Source organism: Netta rufina (assembly GCF_964035555.1).
Source record: "Netta rufina genome assembly, chromosome: 1".
Taxonomy (NCBI): domain Eukaryota; kingdom Metazoa; phylum Chordata; class Aves; order Anseriformes; family Anatidae; genus Netta; species Netta rufina.
In genome coordinates this window covers 192,368,122-192,388,488 of record NC_140123.1, presented here as the reverse complement: position 1 = coordinate 192,388,488, position 20,367 = coordinate 192,368,122, and the positions used below count along the sequence as shown (strand labels likewise).

General features: G+C 42.3%; 1 protein-coding gene across 3 annotated transcripts in view; it reads left to right on the top strand.

Annotated features, from left to right (window-relative positions):
- The first annotated feature begins 6,754 nt into the window (after positions 1–6,754).
- The window catches only part of PIK3CG (phosphatidylinositol-4,5-bisphosphate 3-kinase catalytic subunit gamma), a 36,109-nt gene continuing 22,496 nt past the window's right edge, over positions 6,755–20,367 (top strand). For 2 of the 3 annotated variants that reach the window (XM_084285210.1, XM_084285212.1), the window contains exons 1-4: positions 7,046–7,169; positions 13,138–15,153; positions 19,443–19,508; positions 19,607–19,832. In XM_084285210.1, the coding sequence (XP_084141336.1) occupies positions 13,150–15,153; positions 19,443–19,508; positions 19,607–19,832 (2,296 nt within the window). In that variant the 5' untranslated portion in view covers positions 7,046–7,169; positions 13,138–13,149. Of the gene's footprint in view, positions 6,886–7,045; positions 7,170–13,137; positions 15,154–19,442; positions 19,509–19,606; positions 19,833–20,367 lie in introns of those variants that run through there. The other variant, XM_084285211.1, reaches the window with a different exon arrangement.

Genomic DNA, 20,367 nt, shown 5'->3' with positions numbered 1-20,367 from the left:
TCAAGATACAGGTCATTAGACACTTCTGGGGTTTGCTTTCTGAGGTGCTGAAAGCCTGAGAGTCCCCATCTTCTGTGCAGGCACTGACATTCAAGAGATCACACAGTGCTGTGCCAGCAGATCTCCCTTCCTCAGGGCAGCTCCAAGGTACTGATCCCAATTCTCACCATCCTTATCAAGGACATGCTTCCCACCACATCTGCGGTGCAATCCCAGAACTTCTGTGTTTAGGACCAACTCAGCTAAGTGAGCTTCTGTGGCCCATCAGGGGAATAGCCTCTTCTCAAGAGATTATCAAAATATAGCCCTCAAAGTCACTCATTCATTCAGGGTTCATCCACTCGGGTTATTCATTAAGTTTGTTCATTAGGTTCATCCCTAATACCAATCACTCCTCAATGAAGGAAGGTCATTCCTGGTGGAATGGCCTTCCCTAGATGGAAGCATCCTCCTTCAGGCATAGCAGAGATTCACCTTCCACCCATCTACTTTCTTCTTTTTAACGGAATCCAAGAAGAGTCCAAGGACTATCTGGAGTATTTTAGATCATCTGAGACCATTGAAGGAGCGCCCGTGTGTATCTTCCCATGTGTACCTCATATATATATCTTTATTGTCCACCTACCTGACACTTTTGGGGTACTGAGGTATACTGTGGAAACACTGCAGCATCTGGTCTGTCTAGTGTTCAGTCACCTCTTCAACATGGAAAATTATATCATCTCAGCCAAAGCATTTTGTTATTGGAGGTACACAGGAAGAATACTGGGAAAGAGCATCAGCTTCACAGGGAAGAACAATTGCTTCCTGCTGGGATGAAACACAAGGCTCCTGTATGTCTGCCTCATTATGTGAATTTAGGAGGACTTCCTGTAGCTTTTGAAATGCATCAGAGAGACTCTGAACGTTGTTCAGGAGATGAATATTGTGGGCTATGTCTCTTCAGTAGTTGATAGACAACCAGATGAACTACCGTGAAGAGATCCAACTCCATGCCCTTCCTCTTTATAGCCACAGAGCTGCACACAGGCAAGCTGGCCTGACAAAGCCTGGAGGTACACTAGTCTGAATAATGTACTTGGGATCATCGTGTCCTGCATGCTCTGGAAAGCATGTTCTGGCCACCTGCTAAATTTTAAGGGCAAAAAATAAAAGACAGTAAAAATTTGTATCACACACCTAACTAGCGAATACATGATGTGGTGTGGCTGCAGCTGAGCCATGGAGCAGAGACAGATAGTGTTACATTCCCCTTGTGTTTAGGGGTGCAGAACTGCAGTTCAAAGGAGAATAGGGCACAGTTGTCTTTCCTGCAGAGCTGGGGCATAAGAAACATGTGATGTGAAGAACAGGCTCTGGCCAGGACTTTGATTACTGCCTTCCAAGATGGACCAGGACAGTCCCACACAAACTGTGCTGAGGTACCAAGTCCTCCCCCACTGAACAGCTCAGGCTTCATGCTGCAAAAAGGAAAAGACTAAAGAAGTTTCACAAAAGCATGCTGGAGAACCCTGCCTCTCAACTATAGGTAGGAAAGTATGGGACATGCATTTCATAGGTAATATATTTGTGACAGTAACTCGAGGAATCCTAAAATACACACGATGTCTGGCAGTATCAGCTGTTTTACTTGGGTGATGCTCCCATGTGTCTCTAGCCCTCGCAGACACACTCAGTGGATGACTGTCTATACAAGACAGATTGCCATGTGATGAAGTATGAATATGAACCCACAGCATAACACTGCCCTCTTTTGAGCATAAGGTTTGACCCTTCCCATCCTACTGGTTCTCCACTTTTTTACCTTTTCATTTCTATGAAGCACATATATAAAGTTCCAGGTCTGAATCTGGCGTTTTATTAACTTCAGTTGTGCTAGTCTGTCTGTCAAGACTTTGACTTGTCTGTAAAGAAAGAAGCTCTGTATTCCAGTGTGAGGCTAGGTATTTGTTTACCAAAGTACCTCACTGCGATGAGGTACTGTCTCCTGCATGTGGAGTGCTGCAGATGCAACCACAGCACCCAAACAGGATTCCCAGCCTCCTCATAAAAGAAACAGATCTGCCCACACACACGGGACTCAGCACTTTGGAACTAAATCCTCATCTCTGGTCTGGAATAACCCAAATGTGGTGATCTTCTGGGCAGTCTGCTAAGGCCATCTGCTAAGGCTTTTGGAGAAGGTTAAGGGTATGTTTCCAAAAAAGATCAGTCTGGGAAAGAACTTTCTTTGTTGCTGATTCTGTATCCAACTAAACTGTGAGGACCAAATATATTGCTACGTGAATGTCTTTTTAGTACTCCCGAGTTTTATGACAGCAGATCAATTAGCCAGCAGGGTGCCTAGAACTCCTGTAAGAAACACTTGTGTGTGTAAAGGATATGTTATTTAAATACACAGAAGGATGCAATGAGACAGTTTAAAAGGAAAGCATTTTACGTTGCTAATTTACAACAACAGAAATACATAAATCCTCTGATAAAAGTCTCCCATCACATGACGCCTATGTAATTCGAACACATTTACTCCCTCACAGACAGAAGATTGCACCAACAAATAAGCATGGAGCAGAGCAAATTTTCAGATATTAAGAGTAATAAATATGGAGACAGTAGGATAATAGCCAGTGAGAATAGCAATGCAGTTGAGAGCTGACGCAGAGAAGCTTCGCACTGCAACCTATGGGCAGCCAATTAGGCTCATTATGTTTGGTGAGAGTGAGTTTCAGAGACTGAGCAAAAGCTATCCGTACCTTATATTTAGGAGTACTTAATATAATGCTCTCTATTAGACTAGAAGCCTCATTAAAGTGTGCACTCCTTTACATTTCTATTTCTGTCCTCTTTCATTTCCTCTGCCAGGTCCCAGATGATGCAATGTTGCATCACCACCTAATACTGAGACCTCTGACAGCAGCCGCAAACTCCTTGTGAGTTTACCCACCTCTTATGAATAAACAGTGGTCTTAAAGGATCTGCTTACACACACTGTGGTGCCATGAGGAATAACATTGCTGTCTGACAAACCCACGCAGACATGGAGAGAGATAAAATATGTATTCAAGCCAGTGAGAGGTATTACGTGAGTTTTACATCTCAACTGCTGTGTGTATGTAACTTTCAGAGGTACAGGGAGGAAACAGCTTGTACTCCCACCCCTGTGCTTTAAATACCTTTTCTGAAGGGCAAGAGCCTAAATCAGTAAAATGGGAGACAAAGCCCTCAGCAGATGTATCTCGGAAGCCTTCTGAACACCTGCTGCTTCCTGTTTTGAAAGCTTGAGGTGTTTGAAATGAGGGATTTTAGGCAGAATCTAGATCGGCAGGAGCACAGACCTAGCAAAAGAAAAGGAAGGAGCAGGCATTTCTTGGAGGAGAAGGGACAAGAGATGGACAAGACTCCTCTTTTCCTTGTTTGAGCTTTCCTGCCTCTGCTTTGAGGTTCACAGAGGCCGTTCTCAACCAGGCCACAGGGTTACATTCAACAGATCTTGAAAGATTTACAGAGAATGTAACTGCCTGTTAGCATCCCTTCGGAGAGGGGTTCTGCAGCAAGAGCACAACCTTCATTTGCTCTTCTTCTGGATCCCACCACTCTCCCCCAGAGTCTTTTACAGTTTTTATGCCAGTTCTCATTCACTGCTTCAGGAAGCAGCACTCTACTGCTTCCCCGAGCAGTGAATGAGAACTGGCATAAAAAGAGAGAAGTTGCCTTTCCCTTCCCATGAAATAAACTTGTGAGGGGTAGACAGAACTGCAGACAACACTTAGCTGTCAGCTCCAGCCATTACATGAGCAGCCACCACACTCAGAACATGATGCAAAAGCCAAAGAAAGTCCAGCTCACTCCTCTGCTTTTTGCAAAGTTATAGCAAGAACAAAAAACTTACTTTTGCTACCAAAGTTAACATATGATCTTGCATAAGGACAAAGCAACTACAATGAAGTTAACAGAGCTGATCGGATATTTACATGACCAGTTTTCAGGGCAGAGCTGTAAAATAAAGACATTTTGTCAATTTATTTTCAATCCTGAACTGAATGCATCATAAAGTGTTTATGACTCACTTAGAAAACTCCAATTTATAAATTCTGCAAGAAAGGAGAAAGCTACCAACCATTGTCCAGAGAAGCTGTGGCTGCCTCATCCCTGGAAATGCCCAAGGCCAGGCTGGATGGGGCTTTGGGCATCCTGGTCTGGTGGGAGGTGTCCCTGCCCATGGCAGGGGGCTTGGAATGAGATGTTCTTTAAGGTCCCTTCCATCCCAAACCATTCTGTGATTCTATCATAAAGCACAACGTATCCCACAATGTTTTTTTCAATGTGCTTTACATAAGGAAGCAATTACAAAAGTGAGTGGAGCTATTGCTGGCATGAGGTGACCAGGCTCTGGCTTTATTGGTGTTGGACCTATAAAGCTTCTGCAATTAAAATTGTTTCTCTGATAGCAATATAGGAATAAAAAAATAATAAAAGCACAAACTATTATATACTATTCCGTAAACTGCAATGAACCCAGTCTGTCAATGACAATAGAACATTCACACCAATTTCCAACATATGTTGGTACATAAAGTTGTTGCTGAGCATTTAATGGGGCTGTTATTCTTTATCTCAGTTCTCCATGAAGCAACATAAAAACTGATGTTTGACTGTGCAGAGGACACAAAAGATACCATCTTACATTTTTCCAGCCTCCAAAACTCCCATTAAAGATCATGACAGCAATTGCTTGTCATATTTTTATTACAGCTGAAAGATAAAGGAAATAATTGCATTTTGACTGCACCCCACAAGATTATATTAGCAAAATGATTGCTTCTTTGCATGACTAATTTTGATTAAATCAGCTTCATTTAAATACCAAATTGTATTCTTCACCTTCCTTCATTAAGCTATGGTATTCCTGAATGTTTAGAGCTCCATTTTTATATGGTGAAATGTGCATTTCAATGTATTGTGCAGACTGCTATTGACTGAAAAAAATAGAAAGTGATAGATTATGGAAACAGATTAAAGTCACTTTTGGAAACCAACAGGATAAAATAATGTTAAAATATATATTTCTAACACCTATGCAACCTATAAAGAGAGCACGCTTGGTAACAGGAAAGCCTGTACTTGCCACAAAGGGCAATAAGTAAGTGGGCAGCATATACAGGAGCTGAAAATTAAATGAAAAAAAAATAATAATTGATTAAGCTACTGAATCCTGAAATGACAAAGATTTTCAGTTTTTCTGTAACACCTTACAAAATATTTTACCTCCTTTTCTCAAATAGTGTATAGAAAATAATTTATTCTTTCATTGCAAATAGCATTATGTTGGTTTATAGCTATTTAAAAATATTTTATACAATTCTGGCTGAAGTGACACATGAAACATGTCATTTGCTCAGGCTGTAAATTATTCCCTCTGTATTTGCCTTTTGACAAATGAAGGTCTTTTTTATTCATCTGCTCAAATCTCCATATGTTTGTGCATCCCCAAATAAAGTCCATGGATTTTAACATGATTAGTAGCCAAACTGGCTGTATTTCTGTTCCTGCAGTGATCCATCTGGGGACCCAGCCAACAACAACAAAAAAGAGGCTTCCTATTTGATAAGGTTTTCTAATCTATTTTAAAGCATTCAGTAATACACGTGCTGTGCAAAGCTGAACTTCTCTGACCAATATTACCAACTGTATCAGACAAAAACAAGCACAAAGTCAGTGAATCTTCACCATGTTTCCTCTGTGCTGCAGGCACATCATGTGAAGGTTGTTAAAGGCTTTCATTTTGCTTCCAGCTTTGTAAAAAGGGAACTTGAAGCCGTACATAGTTACACTTTCATTTAGCCACTGCTCAGTGTAACACATTAATTTTGAAACTCCATGTTTATACTATCGTTTCTGAATTACTTTCTGCTTCAGGCTGGTATTACAACTCTTAGCGTTGTCATGCAGATGATTTTTTAAGTCAGAAGAACTCCACTGTTATAATGACAATTATCCAAACTTTTACAATAGCATCTGTATGAGGAACACACAGGAACACACCAGTTACTCTCTTCTGATATTTTTGCTCTATGGAGGTTAACACAGAGCACACAGAAAATTCAAATTCCCTTTTATAGTCTGTGTGGAAACCTATGATCTTGTCAAGCACTCCCTGAAGACGTCACCTTCTGTCAGCACATCGTTCAGGGCAAGCATGTGGGCTCCTTGCCACATGGTGTTCACCTCTGAGTCTCATTGCAAGATCAAGGTCAGAAAAGGTCTGGGTACAATCACTGAGATAACCTTGTTACCCGTTTCAAAACAGAGGTGAGGAGATACAAATACTCAGCTCCTTTCAGAGCGGAGCAGGCAGCAGCCCGGGGAGTGAATGGGTTGTAGCGGGGTGCTGTTTGTTTGGGTTGGAAGTGAAGGGTTGGTTATGCCTGTGCTGTGTTTTGCGTCCTGTCTCTGGAAGGCGGATGAATTAATGCTCCCGCTGTGGGCAGCTTTGGCAGGGCCGTAGCTGGAGGACTGTGGTGTCCAGCTCAGAGCTGCGCCTTCCAAAACCCATGCGGCCCCTTTGGCAGGAGCCCAGGGGCAGGCTATGGGAATCACCAGGGGGCTGAGGAACACGACCAAAAGGCAGAGAGGCAGGGCTGCGGGGCCTGGAGATAGCAGGCGAGCAGGACAGCAAGAATCCAGCACCTTCAAATCAAAAGTAGCTGGAAGAAAAAAAAAAAAAAAAAGAAAAAAGGAGGGGGGTTAAGAGAAGTAAGAGGCTAATCCTGCACAAGTAGACATCTCATCAGCCAGCATGAAAGCCCTTCCAGAGGAGAAGGCCACGGAGCCCTGGAGCAGCCCACCATCAGCAGGGCTGTTCGGGGACAGCCCGGGCAGGTCCCGGTAAGGACCAAGCTCGTCCTCGGCTCGGTGGGACGGGACGGGACGGGACGGGACGGGGATCCCGCAGCGCCCGGGGCTGAGGCTGAGGCTGAAGCTGAGGAGGCCGGGGCCGGGCCGAGCGGGGCGGGGAGGCCCCAGCGCCGGTTCCCTCTCCGTGTGATTGGCGGCGGCTGCGGAGCTGCCTCCCGCCGGCCATGGAGCCTCCCGCCCGGCCCCCGGCCCGCTCCGCTCCCCGCTGAGACCGAGGCACCTGCGCGGAGCCGGGCCGCGGCCCCGCCGCTGCGGTGAGTAGCTGCGGCCCGGGGGGCGCCGCCGGACCCTACCCCGGGCCGGCCCAAGCCCTGCCCTGCCCGGCCGAGCCTCGCAGGGCACCGGCGGGGGCTCGGTGCTCCGCGGCCCGGCCCTGCCCGGCCCCTGGAGGTGGCAGCGCTGGGGTTTGGAGGCGTCCCCCCACCTCCCCCGGGCGCACGGCGGCGGCCGCCATCTCAGGGCGGGGGCCGCGCTCCGCACGGGGCCGGGGGGAAGGTTGGAGGCAGGGGGTGCTGCAAGGGCTGGAGCAGGCTGTGCCCGCCGGTCTTCGGATCCTCAGTCAGCTCTGCAGCTCCTCAGTAAATATCTGCATTGCCTCGTCTCGCAAGTTAGGGTCTCTCGTGCCCGCCTGGCTCGTGTAGACTATACAATCTGCCCTGACCCCCCCAAAAAATGGCTGCAGGCGTTGCTTAGGGCGTTGTGGAGTTGGATTTCAGTGTAAAAAAAATTGGTAAAGATCAGTATTTGGGAAAAGGAGCGCAACTTTACAGGATAGGTTGTATCCTAACAGTCACTGCAGGAGCCATAGCTGCGGTCTGTGTGTTTCCAGGCTCTGTGAAGTGCTGCTCTAAAGGTAGATCACCTGTCACGTACACAGCCAGGACTCTGCCAAATGCCCTGTCCAAAATTTTTGGAACCAGCTGGAAGGTTTTGTTTGGTTTGGGGTATCTATCCCAAAGAGACACCTTTAGAAGAAACCAAAGTATGCAGAGGTTTGTGGTGAGGATAGGGGGGTCCTGAAAATATTCACAGTCCTGGTAATGTTGCAGTCTGCTCCGCTGTACAGCCTTCTGGCGGAGGTGTTGAGGTGTGTCTGCTGGTCAGGATGCTTTCTGGTGAAGAACACGGCTATATTAGTGGCGAAGTTTACTTGCTAATGGGAACCTGCATTGTTTTAGTTCCCTTGAAAGTCAGTAGCTGCTAGCGGATTTGATAAAAGAACTAAGCAAAACAGTGTTCGTGGTTGTTTTCGTATTTAATGTATTATTGTGTGTTGTCTGTGTAGTTTGGGACCGCATCGTAATACATACATTAGGGAGATAAATTTTACTCTTATCTAGCAAATGCAAAGCAGTCTCCTACAGAACAATGCTGGCAAGCAGATGTAGTTTGTTACTTGGAAACCTTCGGGTCATGTCATTTATGCTTGCTTTTTTCTGCATTTATCTCGAAAGCTAGCTTTATCTGAAAGAGTGAATGTAAATGGGTTATTGTTATATTTGCATAACGTGTGCATGAGGTAATTCTTGCTCTGATAGTGCCTATTTTCTTGTAGCTTATATTGTCTGGGAAGGAGTTAACACTAAAATGAAAAGACTAATTTAAAATATGTTTTTCACATGGTGAATTAAACCAGAAGCAGAAACTAGTAAGAAAAAAAAAAATCATTATAACTAGTAAAGAATAAACAACTAGTAAAAATCGAACACAATCTATTGATTTTTTTACACTTGTTTTGGCAGCAGAATGTATGAAGTAACCACGATAATACCACATTGTCTTTTTAAAGCACCTTTCAACCAGTGTTCTCAAATCACTTCACAAGTTTACTCATGAATTTATCTCCTAATCCCGCTGTGAATGTTTCAGTCCCAGTTACCATGACCAGTGCTGGTTCCATTCCCCTCCCTTCTTTTCCCTTCCTTGCCCTGCCACTCCTGCAAGTGTTGAGTAAGATCAAGAAACCGATCCAGCTGAAAGTTAACCAATTTTTTCTGTTGCTGCTGTGATCAGTTTACTGAGCTGAGTGGTTAGATAGGACCATGATGGGAGATGAAGGTGAGCATGTTTGCTTTTCTTTGTTGCCTTTTACAGGCCCATCTCCTCCTGCTCCATTGCACCCCATCAGGATTCACAAGCCAGTGGTGGGACATTTCTCCTGATACAGGGAAATTCAAAATTGCTGAGGCTTGCAAGAATTAGAAAAACAAGAGTTGATTTTTTAAATTTTTTCATGGTGGTGTTGCAATAGGCATACGCAAAAGTCAATACTGGAAGTAATGCTTTGGCACGACAAAGGTTTTAGGAAGTTATTTTAAAAGATTTTCAGTTATAAATGTTTTCTGATGTATATGAATGAGGAAATACATTTGGGCCTTGCCCACACATGGTTTAGCAAGAAATGGGTACAATTTTGGCGTCACTGTAAGAATGGGGACACTTTTCTGTCTGTCATTGCAGAGATAATGGTTAGAGATGGTCACCGGTCTGACAGGGGCAGAGGTTAGAGATGGTCATTGGTCCAAAAACTGACTTCTGAAGCTCATGAAGAGGGCTCAGAGCTGGACTGGGGATGGAGTTGGAAGTCTAGATTGGACTAGACATGGTAAATGAACGTGGGAGAAGAGCATCTTGTATGGGCAGTTGCACAAGCATCACGCATTTTGCATTGTAGCTGATGCAGTTTGCTGGGGAATATCTGATTCTCCAACAGTATTTTTCTACTGGACTTTTTAAGTGGATGAAAATGTCCAATAATTAGAGCAGTTGAGCAGCATACAGGGTAATTCTCTGCTGCCTGAGGCAGAGGGGCTTCATTTGAAAACATCTTGATAGTCATGATCAACGGAGAAGAGCTAGGGCAGCGTAGGAGGAGATGGAATATATCTGTATATGGCTTTGAAAAGTTTATCCTTATGTACATATCACGTGGTGGCAAAATTAGGACATTTTAAGCAGGCATGCTGTCCTAAGTCTGGCAAAAACCAATGAAACTGCAACGGGTCCAGGTTTACTTGAAAGGTCAGCACAGGGACTGCTGGAATGAGGGGTATTTGTGAGGAAACTACGTTGCCTGTCGGCATGAAAAGTCACACTGCTGATAGCTTATGCTTAAATGGAGAAACCTACATGAAATTCCTGACTATATTATGGGTTTTAGATATTGTACTTCAAAATACAGACTCTGCAAGAGTGCTGCAAAGTCAGGGAATGTCAAAACATAGGTTTTGCCAACACATTTCCCCCTTCAACATTGCTCCATTTCTTTTCCTACACCTCCAGCTCCTTTTCCTTTGCATTTCATACTGGCTGCTCCTTCTCCTCCACCATCCTGGGCGCTGCTGTTGAGGTTGAAGGGTGAGTGCTCAAGTTTACCAGCACCATGCACGTTTTTTTCAGTGGGGAGGAAAGTCGTGTGTAGTGCTGGAATCCTGCAGAGGCTGCAGCTGATGAGAGCTGATGGGCTGCATGTGCCCAAATGATGAGTTGTGGAGATGTTGTGGCCAAAACTGGTAGGTCTCGTGGCAGTGGCAAAATGTCCAGGGCACCTTCACAAATTCCTTGAGAAATTTCAAAGACTGACTCTAAAAGCTAAAGGGAGCAGGGACAGAGTGTGTTTTCCCCAAACTCGCTTCCAGAAATATTGTAGAAAAGAAAATATAATCTGTAAAAAGAAATCAGTCTTAATTGCCAAGCAAAACAATGCTAGGAGTAAGAAGAGTTGCATACTCTGGAGAGTATTTTCCTTTCTTAACCTTGGCAAAGTGGTAATTTCAGAGGTTGTGCATGGCACATTAGAGGCAGTAAGAGGCTATCAGATACTTGTTTTGCCAATACAGAGGGAGTTGGTTTTTTTTTCTTCTTTTTAGTAATGGCGGTGTCTAATGAGATAAAGTGTATCTTAAAAAAAAAAAAAAAGACACGATCACTTCACTGTTGCTAAAATACCTTTCAGTTGTCTTGTATTTTTTTCTTTTTCTTAAAGTCAACATTTCTGTAGCATGCATTTACTTATTGCTCTTCAAAATTGTCAGTATTTCCCTGGAAAAATCATAGGGAAAAGGGTAAGATTAGAGGTTTTTTCTGTCTTTCCTTTCTGATTTGTAAATACTTTCCCAAATCCTTTCCCTTAGGGATTATTTTTGGCAAAGGAACAGCTCTTCAGATTGCAGTTCATCACAAGAATTAAGGCTGAAAGTCCATAATTTAAATTCTTTCCAAATCTTAAGTCATCATTTCCAATGGGTTTCACTGGGTGTTTGTAATCATAACCGGGTGAGTTAAAGCACGAGGAGGGAGATTGCCCAGTGGTTCTGTCAGTGAGGCTGCCATGCAAGGTCCTTGGAATATACCAAGTCCACGTGATATTTGTACAAAGATTGGCTTAAAAAACTGTAAATAATTTTAAGTTGGGAGTCCTCAAAGGGCTACCACCATGCAAATAAAAATACGGAAACGTTGCAAATTGTTTTATTTTGCCTAGTATGATTTATTCAACTCTTGTAGTGTAGTTAGGTTCCCTAAAATATATTTTATCTTCACAGTATTTTAAAGAAGTTTTATTTAGATTCATCAGTTTTACCACCCACATTATTTTTAGCAGTCTGTGCCCGTGCTAAAGACAAGCTGTAAGCGTGTCTTGTATGCATGTGTGTTAAAATTAAATTGCTGTACGGCAAATGTATTTTTACTGTTGTAACAGGAAAAGCATTCTGACTTTTTTAAAAAATGAGCAATCGTATGTGTAATCAACTTGGTTAAAACTTCCTTCCTGGTAAGTGCAGCACTTCCTTTGCATCTGGATAGGAGGGCGAGCAAGAAAAGCAGAACAGCTTAAACAAAGAATTTGTTGTGTGAATGATCTTCCTTTTAAAAAAAAAAAAAAAAAAAAAAGGAACTTCAAAAATTAAACAAATGAGTCGTCTTCAGCAATTCAGCCTTTCTTTGATAAGCAGGTAATATTTCCTTGTGTTTTGTTAGTGATAAAGGTGGTGTCCACAGTTGTTTGCTTTCCGGGACTTGAAAAAATAATTTTAATTAGCACGTTATATTGTTTCAGTTTAAGATATTTTTATCTTGTTCTGTTATCTGCTAGGGCATCGTTACGATGGCGTTTGAGTTTTTGCAGCAGTTAGAGGAAGATTTTTTTGTAAAAAACATCTGAAAAAGATGTTCATGTATCGCTGTAACTTAACTTTACTCAGCTCGTGCTAGTGCATCCGACCAACGCCGCCTTCCTCTCCCAGGCTCTTGGTGAATAACTTCCACTTCAATATTGATTAATGGAGATTAACTGCAAACATTTTTTATTTACTGAAAGCCAACACGGTAAACTACTGACATTCAAAATTGTTTTACAGCTGCTTTAGGTGTGATGGGATGTATAGGGTAATGAAATGTCATAGAACCATAGAATGGGGTGAGTTGGAAAGTACCTTAAAATCATCTAGTTCCAACCCCCAATTTAGGTGTTTTTTCTTCTGTAACGATGTAATAGCTTATACTGGAAGTCCTGGCTTTTAAAATGGTTGGGTGTTACCAGTCTGGTGAATTGATTTATTTTTAAAAAGCACATCGAAGGACACTAGGTGTAAATACAAATACATATTAAATAATTGTCTCAAGAACTAGACTTTTGAACCTTAAGGGATTTTTTGGGGTGTAAGTCCTTATTCCTCATCACTAAGAAGAGAGGCAGAGGAAAATGAGAGTAGGCTCACTTCTGTCCAGTCTGCAAATTAAGTGCTTGTTTTGTTCATTTCAGCCCTTCCTAGAGCTTGGTAGGACAGTGTTGTGCTCATAGTGTGTCTTTTGATTTCTATGAAAATCCACTTATGTTAATACCAACAACATCAAAACAGAAGAAGCAGCAGAAGAATCAATTTGATTAAAGAGAAGCAAAAGCAACTCAGTATGGCAGAAATATACAGTCAGACCACTTATTCTTAGTGAAATCTGAAAAGGCTGTTTAAAAACTCTTTTTTAATTACTTAATCATTGGGGGTTTTTGTTATATTTGGTTTTGGATTGAATACATTACATCTGGAGTGGTTTATATAAATCAAATTTTTATGGCCAGAAATTAAGGGGAAGAGGAAATCTAAAAAACACATAGCAGGGTTCGGACTGGCCCGTGATTTTAATTATGAAGAATTAAAAAAAAAAAAAAAAAAAAGAAAAATCTAGATGAGAAAATAACCAAATATTTCTGTGTTTTGCTAGATTTCTTCTGGCATGGAGCTGGGGGATTATGAACAGCCTGTTATTATGAGAGAGGAAAACAAACGAAGGAGGAGAAGAATGAAACCTTACTGTACATCGAGTAATTTGTCCTCAATGGAACTGATAGCCATTGAGTTCATTTTACCTACAAGCAATAAACATACTAAAATACCGGAAATGATGTTACTCGAAATAGCTGGAAACTGTACAGTCGAGCAAATGAAAGCACAGATTTGGATGCGTGCAATAGAGATGAGCCAAACCACAGACTTCTACCAGGCATTCACCCCGGATCAGTTCATTCTCCAGTATCAGAAGAAGGGGCAGTGGTATGAAATTTATGATAAGCATCAAGTATTACAGACCTTAGACTGCATACTGTACTGGAAAGTGTTACAGAAGAAGGTAGGCAAGATATACGTTGTCCAGAAACAAAAACCATCAGAGGAAGTTCAGGAATTTCAGCGGCAGCTTAACAATTTAATTGGTTATGATGTTACCGATGTGAGCAACGTGCATGATGATGAGCTAGAATTTACCCGCCGCAGATTAGTCACTCCAAGAATGATAGAGGTAGCCTGTAGGGATCCTAAATTGTATGCGATGCACCCATGGACTACATCTAAGCCACTCCCAGAGTATTTGTTTAAGAAGATCACTAATAATAACATTTTCATAATCATACACAGAGGAACAACGAGCCAAAAAATTAAAGTGTCAATAGATGACACGCCAGAGATGATTCTCCATAGCTTTTTCACAAAAATGGCGAAGAAGAAATCTTTGATGGATATTCCTGAAGACCACAGCGAACTGGATTTCGTTCTCAGGATTTGTGGCAGAGATGAGTACATTACTGGAGAGACACCGATCAAAGATTTTCACTGGATAAGGCAATGCCTTAAGAATGGGGAGGAAATCCACCTGGTGTTAGACAACCCCCCCGACCCAAGCGAGGATGAGGTTCAGAAGGAGGAGTGGCCGTTGGTGGATGACTGTACAGGAGTTACAGGGTATCACGAACAATTGACAATAGACGGAAAAGATCACGAGAGGGTCTTCACTATCTCTTTATGGGACTGTAACAGGAAATTTAGGGTGAAAATAATTGGCATTGACATCCCAGTTTTACCAAGAAATACTGATCTTACGGTGTTTGTTGAGGCTAACATTCAACACGGGCAACAGCTCCTTTCGCAGAGGAGGACATCCTCCAAGCCTTTTACCGAGGAGGTTCTGTGGAACATCTGGCTGGAGTTTGATATCAAGATCAAGGATCTGCCTAAGGGAGCACTCCTGAATCTTCAGATATACTGTGGTAAAGCGCAGGGACTGTCCACAAAGACCAACCTTCAGTCTCATGACTCCCCCAACTCCGATTCGAAGTGCAAAACCCAGCTTCTCTATTATGTAAACCTTCTGCTGATAGATCACCGCTTCCTGCTACGAAGTGGGGAGTATGTGCTCCACATGTGGAAAATCCCAGGCAAGGGGGAAGAACAAGGAAGTATCAATGCAGACAAACTCACATCGGCAACTAATCCCGACAAAGAAAACTCCATGGCTATCTCGATCGTGCTGGACAAGTACTGTCACCCAATTGCCTTGCCCAAGCACAGGATAACATCTGACTCCCAAGGGGACAGGACTCGAGCTGAAATGCCCAACCAGCTTCGCAAGCAACTTGAAGAGATCATCGCAACTGACCCACTTAACCCACTTTCTCCCGAGGACAAAGAACTGTTGTGGCACTTTAGATATGAAAGCATAAAGCACCCCAAGGCGTATCCTAAGCTGCTTAGCTCTGTCAAATGGGGACAACAAGAAATAGTGGCCAAAACGTACCAGTTGCTAGCTAAAAAGGAGGCGTGGGATCAAAGCACTTTAGATGTTGGACTCACAATGCAACTTCTGGACTGCAACTTTTCCGATGAAAATGTACGAGCAATGGCAGTTCAAAAACTGGAAAGTTTAGAAGATGATGACGTTCTTCATTATCTTCTGCAGCTTGTGCAGGTAAGGGGTATTTGCATTCTTGGTCTCTGGCTTCTGAGAATATTTGCATTACCACATAACCATTCCCATGCCTGCAAGTAGCCCTGGTTTTGAAGTCTTTGGTCTTTAATCAAAGCAGTGGTACTAACCAAATTAACCCAAAACATACCATCCACTTCCATCTTTTGTCTATGTTATTATTTTTGTAGCACTGTTGCCTCGTATCTAAACCAGTATATTTTTCTGAAAATTGTCAACATTAGCATATGTTGGGCGCAAATCCCAACTGTGCTGTCCCTAACCCTGGGCACGTCAGGTCTGAATCCCACAGCACTGACAAACTGTTGATCGGCTTTAACAATTTCTAGAGAGAAAGGAAGCAAAAGCAGATGTTAACACAGCGAAAGCACAAATAAAAAAACAGGTTGGATTTTAGGTCAAGAATGACAGCGTAGTTACGTAATGTGTGGCGATGGTCTTGGTCCGTTAAGGCAGCCAAATTTATTTAGAAGGTTCTAAACAATTTTTACAGTAAATAAAAGGATGTTTCGTCTCCATACATAAAATCAATTCATTCTGGGAAGTTGCGTGAAAAAAACTGTTTTTAATGGAAATGAATCACCACTGTATTTATTTGCAGTGCTTTGTATGCGATCTGCTAGATGAAATGCCTGGAAAGTTTATGGCAGTTATCCAAGCAAACTGGTCAGTTTGTTTTCCGCAAAGTGGTGCTGGAGTTGGGCAGGCCGTCAGCGGCGAAGCCGAGTCTGATGGCTGATGAAAGGTGCAACCCCACAGCCCTTCGTGGTAAACGCGTCCCCTGGAGCACGGCAACTCCGCAGGCTTCCCCGAGCTGACAGGTCTCTGGTTCGCATGGAAGGGCTGTCAGCCTGCAGAGCAGGAAATCTTTTTTTTTTTTTTTTTCCTCAGAGAATCAGAGGACAGAATTGGCATTTAAAAAAAAAAAAAAACAAAAAAAACAAAAAGGGAAATGCTGCAGCCTGGGAACCTGTGGGATGGGGCTTTTAATTTATGTGTGCTCCGAGAGAGCCCTGGTTACTGCAAAAATGCAGTTTGGTTTCCAGACTTTGCTGCACATCAGTAATGCTTTAAACAAGCCTTTTTAGCCTTGTCTTCGCTTGTCTGAAGATTAGGCTCCCCAGGCAGAATTTATGCACTTATGCATTAACCAAAGGAACCGCTGTGGTTACCTCATTGGACCTCCCACGGAGCTGCTGCTATAAATACGCTTGGCTGCAAGGTTTGCAGTCTACGTGTGGCTCAGCAATTTTATTCACTTTTGTAGCCAAATGAGGGGTTTGGGATGGTGGTTGGTTGATATCAACATGCCTAAGAGAAGGAGGGCGAAATAATCTTTTTTTAATGTGTTTTTTTTAAATGATTTGCTTTCAGGAAATACAATTCTGGAGAGTTTTAAAGAGCATCTCTCTAACAGTAAATTAAATTAGTGTAGCATAAAGTTATAGTATTTTAACGTTACAGTGCCATTTTCAGTAAGAAACATATCATGAAATTAAAATACTGTCATCCCCAAGAGGGAAAAAATTACTAGTTCCCAACTTTCATCTCTCAGCTGCTCTCTCGTCTTTTCTTCCATAGCTAATTACAGAGCACAGGCCTTCAGCACCCTGCAGCAGAGCATTGATACCACAGCGTGTTTGAAAATCCACGCTTTTCAGAGAATGAATGAATGTTAGGCATTCCTCTGCTCTGATAGACACATCCAAAATGTCTCTTCTGAGAACAGTCATCGCTTTCCACATGCGTGCCTTTGTGAAAGCTTTATGGCTTATGTCACTGAGCACAGGATATTCCCATCCTACCTCCCAGCGCAGCTAGGAATCGAACGTTTTATTTACCGACCAGCTTATCCCAGACAGAAGTAGCCATGCCCTAAATAAATCCACTGAACTCCCTGTAAAGGTCTGTGGTTCTCTGTGCAGTTGATGAAACATGGTCAGGATAGTGAAAACACAGCAAAATCCATTGAAAAACAAACACCAACAAAAAAAGATTGAGCTGCTTGTGAGTAAAGTGGCAGTGAGTAAAGGTTTTCTGTTGGTGAACGAACAAGGCACTGACATGCAGGGACCTAGTGAAGTGCCAGCAGACTCTATTTTAGTGGCTACCTTTTATTATTGGTATTCAAATGTTGATAATTGCCTCTGTGAAGAAAAAAGAAAAGCTAGACTGACAAAATAATTATTTCTAAAAAACAAGCATAATAAGGATACTCATAATACATATTTTTAGTATTCTTTTATGTTAAAATACGTTTGCAACTTGAGGAGGTCTTGTTTGGAAACAATGGCTGGTTGTTTGGCTGTGTTTCGTTCTGAAGTTCTTTTTCAGGGATATGCAGTACAAACGTTCAGCAAAACATATACCACAACGAGGTTTGTGACAGCCTGTCTTGGACCTGCAAGCAAATCCATTTGAATTTATGCAATAACCATTGCTTTTTGGTGCCTTGTTGCAGTGAAAAGAGTTTTTTATATAAAAAAAAAAAAAAAAAAAACAACAACTCATAGCCATAATCTCGCAGACAAAGTAAAAGGTTGTATTTATCTTATAATCAATGTATGCTTGTGAGCTCTCATTATCTTTCCTAAATAAGATGTTGTTGCTTGGGGAAATAAAACAGTATTGCAGAGATGGTCAAGACAGCTCTTGCAGAATTATGAGACTCTTGAAGGGCAAGTCTGGTGCTTGGCTTTCTTCAATGTCATTCAGCAGCTGGAAGGAACAAGTCTTCACAGCGTTTTATGGGTTGCTTCATTCTAGAAGGCTGACTGAAAAAGCTTGATTTTTTTTTCTCTTGAATAAACCCGCAAAAATATTTACATTTCAGAAATGGTGTTGATATTTTAATACTACTAATAAAAATACAGCTGCTTGCTGTGATACTTTTAAGAGCTCATAGGACCCTGTGACTGGTTCGATGAATTTTGTAGGCCTCTCGTGGTGCCTTGGTTGCTCCTTTGCAAGCTGTAGGGCAGAGTGGTCTTGAAAGAGCCATTATATTGCGTTGAATAGCTATCGCTAGAGGTTGGCATACTTTGATGCTTCTGAAAGCTGAGCATAGTGCATGCACCAGGCTCTCTGCACATCCCTTTGTCCTTAATCTCCCTGCTTCCTGGCTCGCTGTTTCCAGAACCTGACGCCATTCGCCAGCCACCTCTGTCTACATGAGGGATTTTGTGACTGTTCATAGATTGTTTGCTTCTTATTTCCCTTTTTGTGTCAGGATATATATGCCTACCTTTCTTCCCCATTAGCCTCAATCTGATCCTCCCTGGATCTCAACTCCTTCAATCAACAGGAAAGAAGCTGCTGGAAAACCCACTTGAAGTGGACAAGTTCCCCACCACAGCCCAGTGCCTGAACATGTGACAGGCGTCTTTTCTTTTTTTGTAGACACTTGGTTGTTGTGGTGAGGGTGAGAATAACAGTTTAAAAAAATAATAATCCAGTCCTGGCTCTTCAAAAAAGTTGTTGACTTCTTGTTTCCACCCTGTGTTGGCAGCAGCATTGAAATATCTGTGGGCTTGGGTGGAAGGGAGTGGCTGTTGGAAGAGAAAAAAGGTCTGTGCTCATGGAGTCATTAAAAAAAAAACAAAACTGGTGAAGTCTTCCTCTTAGTTGTGCTCCATCAGAATAGGGCATGTATCAGAGCCTTCCTTCCGTTTGGGGTTCATTAGGGGCTGAAGGGAAGAGGGCCTGAGATGAGGTGCTCCTCCATCCTCTGCCGCTGCTGTTAGTGCTGGGGATCACAGCCACAAACCCTGGTGCATGAGTCCTGAGGTGGTGGATTTAGTCAAAAAATGGTGCTTCCAAATTGAAATTTAATTAAAAAATGATTACAAACACATAATTTCATTCGGCAATATTCTTTTCAAGCATTCCCTGTGTCAGGCAGACTGCAGACTGTTCTCATTTTATTGGTTTTTTCTGTGGCCTGAAAATGGTGTTGGGTTGTTTCACTGGCATTCGTGAGCTCAGATTGGTCTCGCTGCTTAGCCAGCCCCTGCCTTGCTTTTATTTGTGCCATCAATAACAAATCTGAAAAGAACTTATTGCAGATAGAAGGAGCTTGCTGAATGAAACACGCACAAAAAAAGGCATTTATTTGTTCTTCAACATTGTTTTCTCCAAAGGCCTGTTTTATTACAGTTTCTTCTCTTACATCAGTGTGTTCTGTATGTCATCTGTAAAGTATTAAATGCAACTATAAAATGTAAGTGCCTTAAATATGTTACTAACATGTCTTCTCTGTTTGTGTTACTCAGGCTGTGAAATTTGAGCCGTATCATGACAGTGCATTAGCTAGATTTCTGCTAAAACGGGGTTTGAGGGTAAGTACTTTAAAATACAGCCAACTCATGCTACGTTACTGGCAACATGTCAAGAAATTGTCACGTGTGCTAATTGTAATGTTTTACTTCACCTCTAGAACAAAAGAATCGGTCACTTCTTGTTTTGGTTTTTAAGAAGCGAGATTGCCCAGTCCATGCACTACCAGCAGAGATTTGCTGTGATCCTGGAAGCCTATCTTAGGGGCTGTGGAAAAGCAATGCTGCACGATTTCATGAAACAGGTTCAAGTAATTGAATTGCTGCATAAAGTCACAATGGAGATAAAATCGGTTTCTGCAGAAAAATACGATGTCACTTCTCAAGGTATGCACTAACAGGCATTTCTACATTTGTAATAGTATTGTTTTTCCCTTTGAGTGTGAAAATATAGACATCAAATTGTTTATTAAAAAAAATCATGGATAGATGATGCTGTAGATATCTGTCTACACGGATAGTCAAAGGGTGCTGTTAGTACTTTTTATAAAATGCCAGTGTAAGTTGATAGTGATTGAACTGATAATACATTTGTTTGCTCTTTCCACCCCAAAAAGGAGGAATATTAATATTGTAGACCGTACATTTTCATGCTGCTTTAACTTATCTTCGTGAACCTCATGCCATGCAACTGGGAGGTTAAGATTTGGACATATCCTTTAGTTCAATGCCAGCACTGAAAAAAGTACCAACCCGGGGCATGAACATTAACTGGAAATGAACACAAACAAGGACACTTGCCAAGAAACACAGCCTTATCCTAAGCAGTCACTCCAGCACCCTTGGCAAGACCATGGAGGAGTTGAGGACAGTCTCTGCTAGGTCACAAAGAAGCTGGTGGATCAGCCCTGAATCAGAGCAC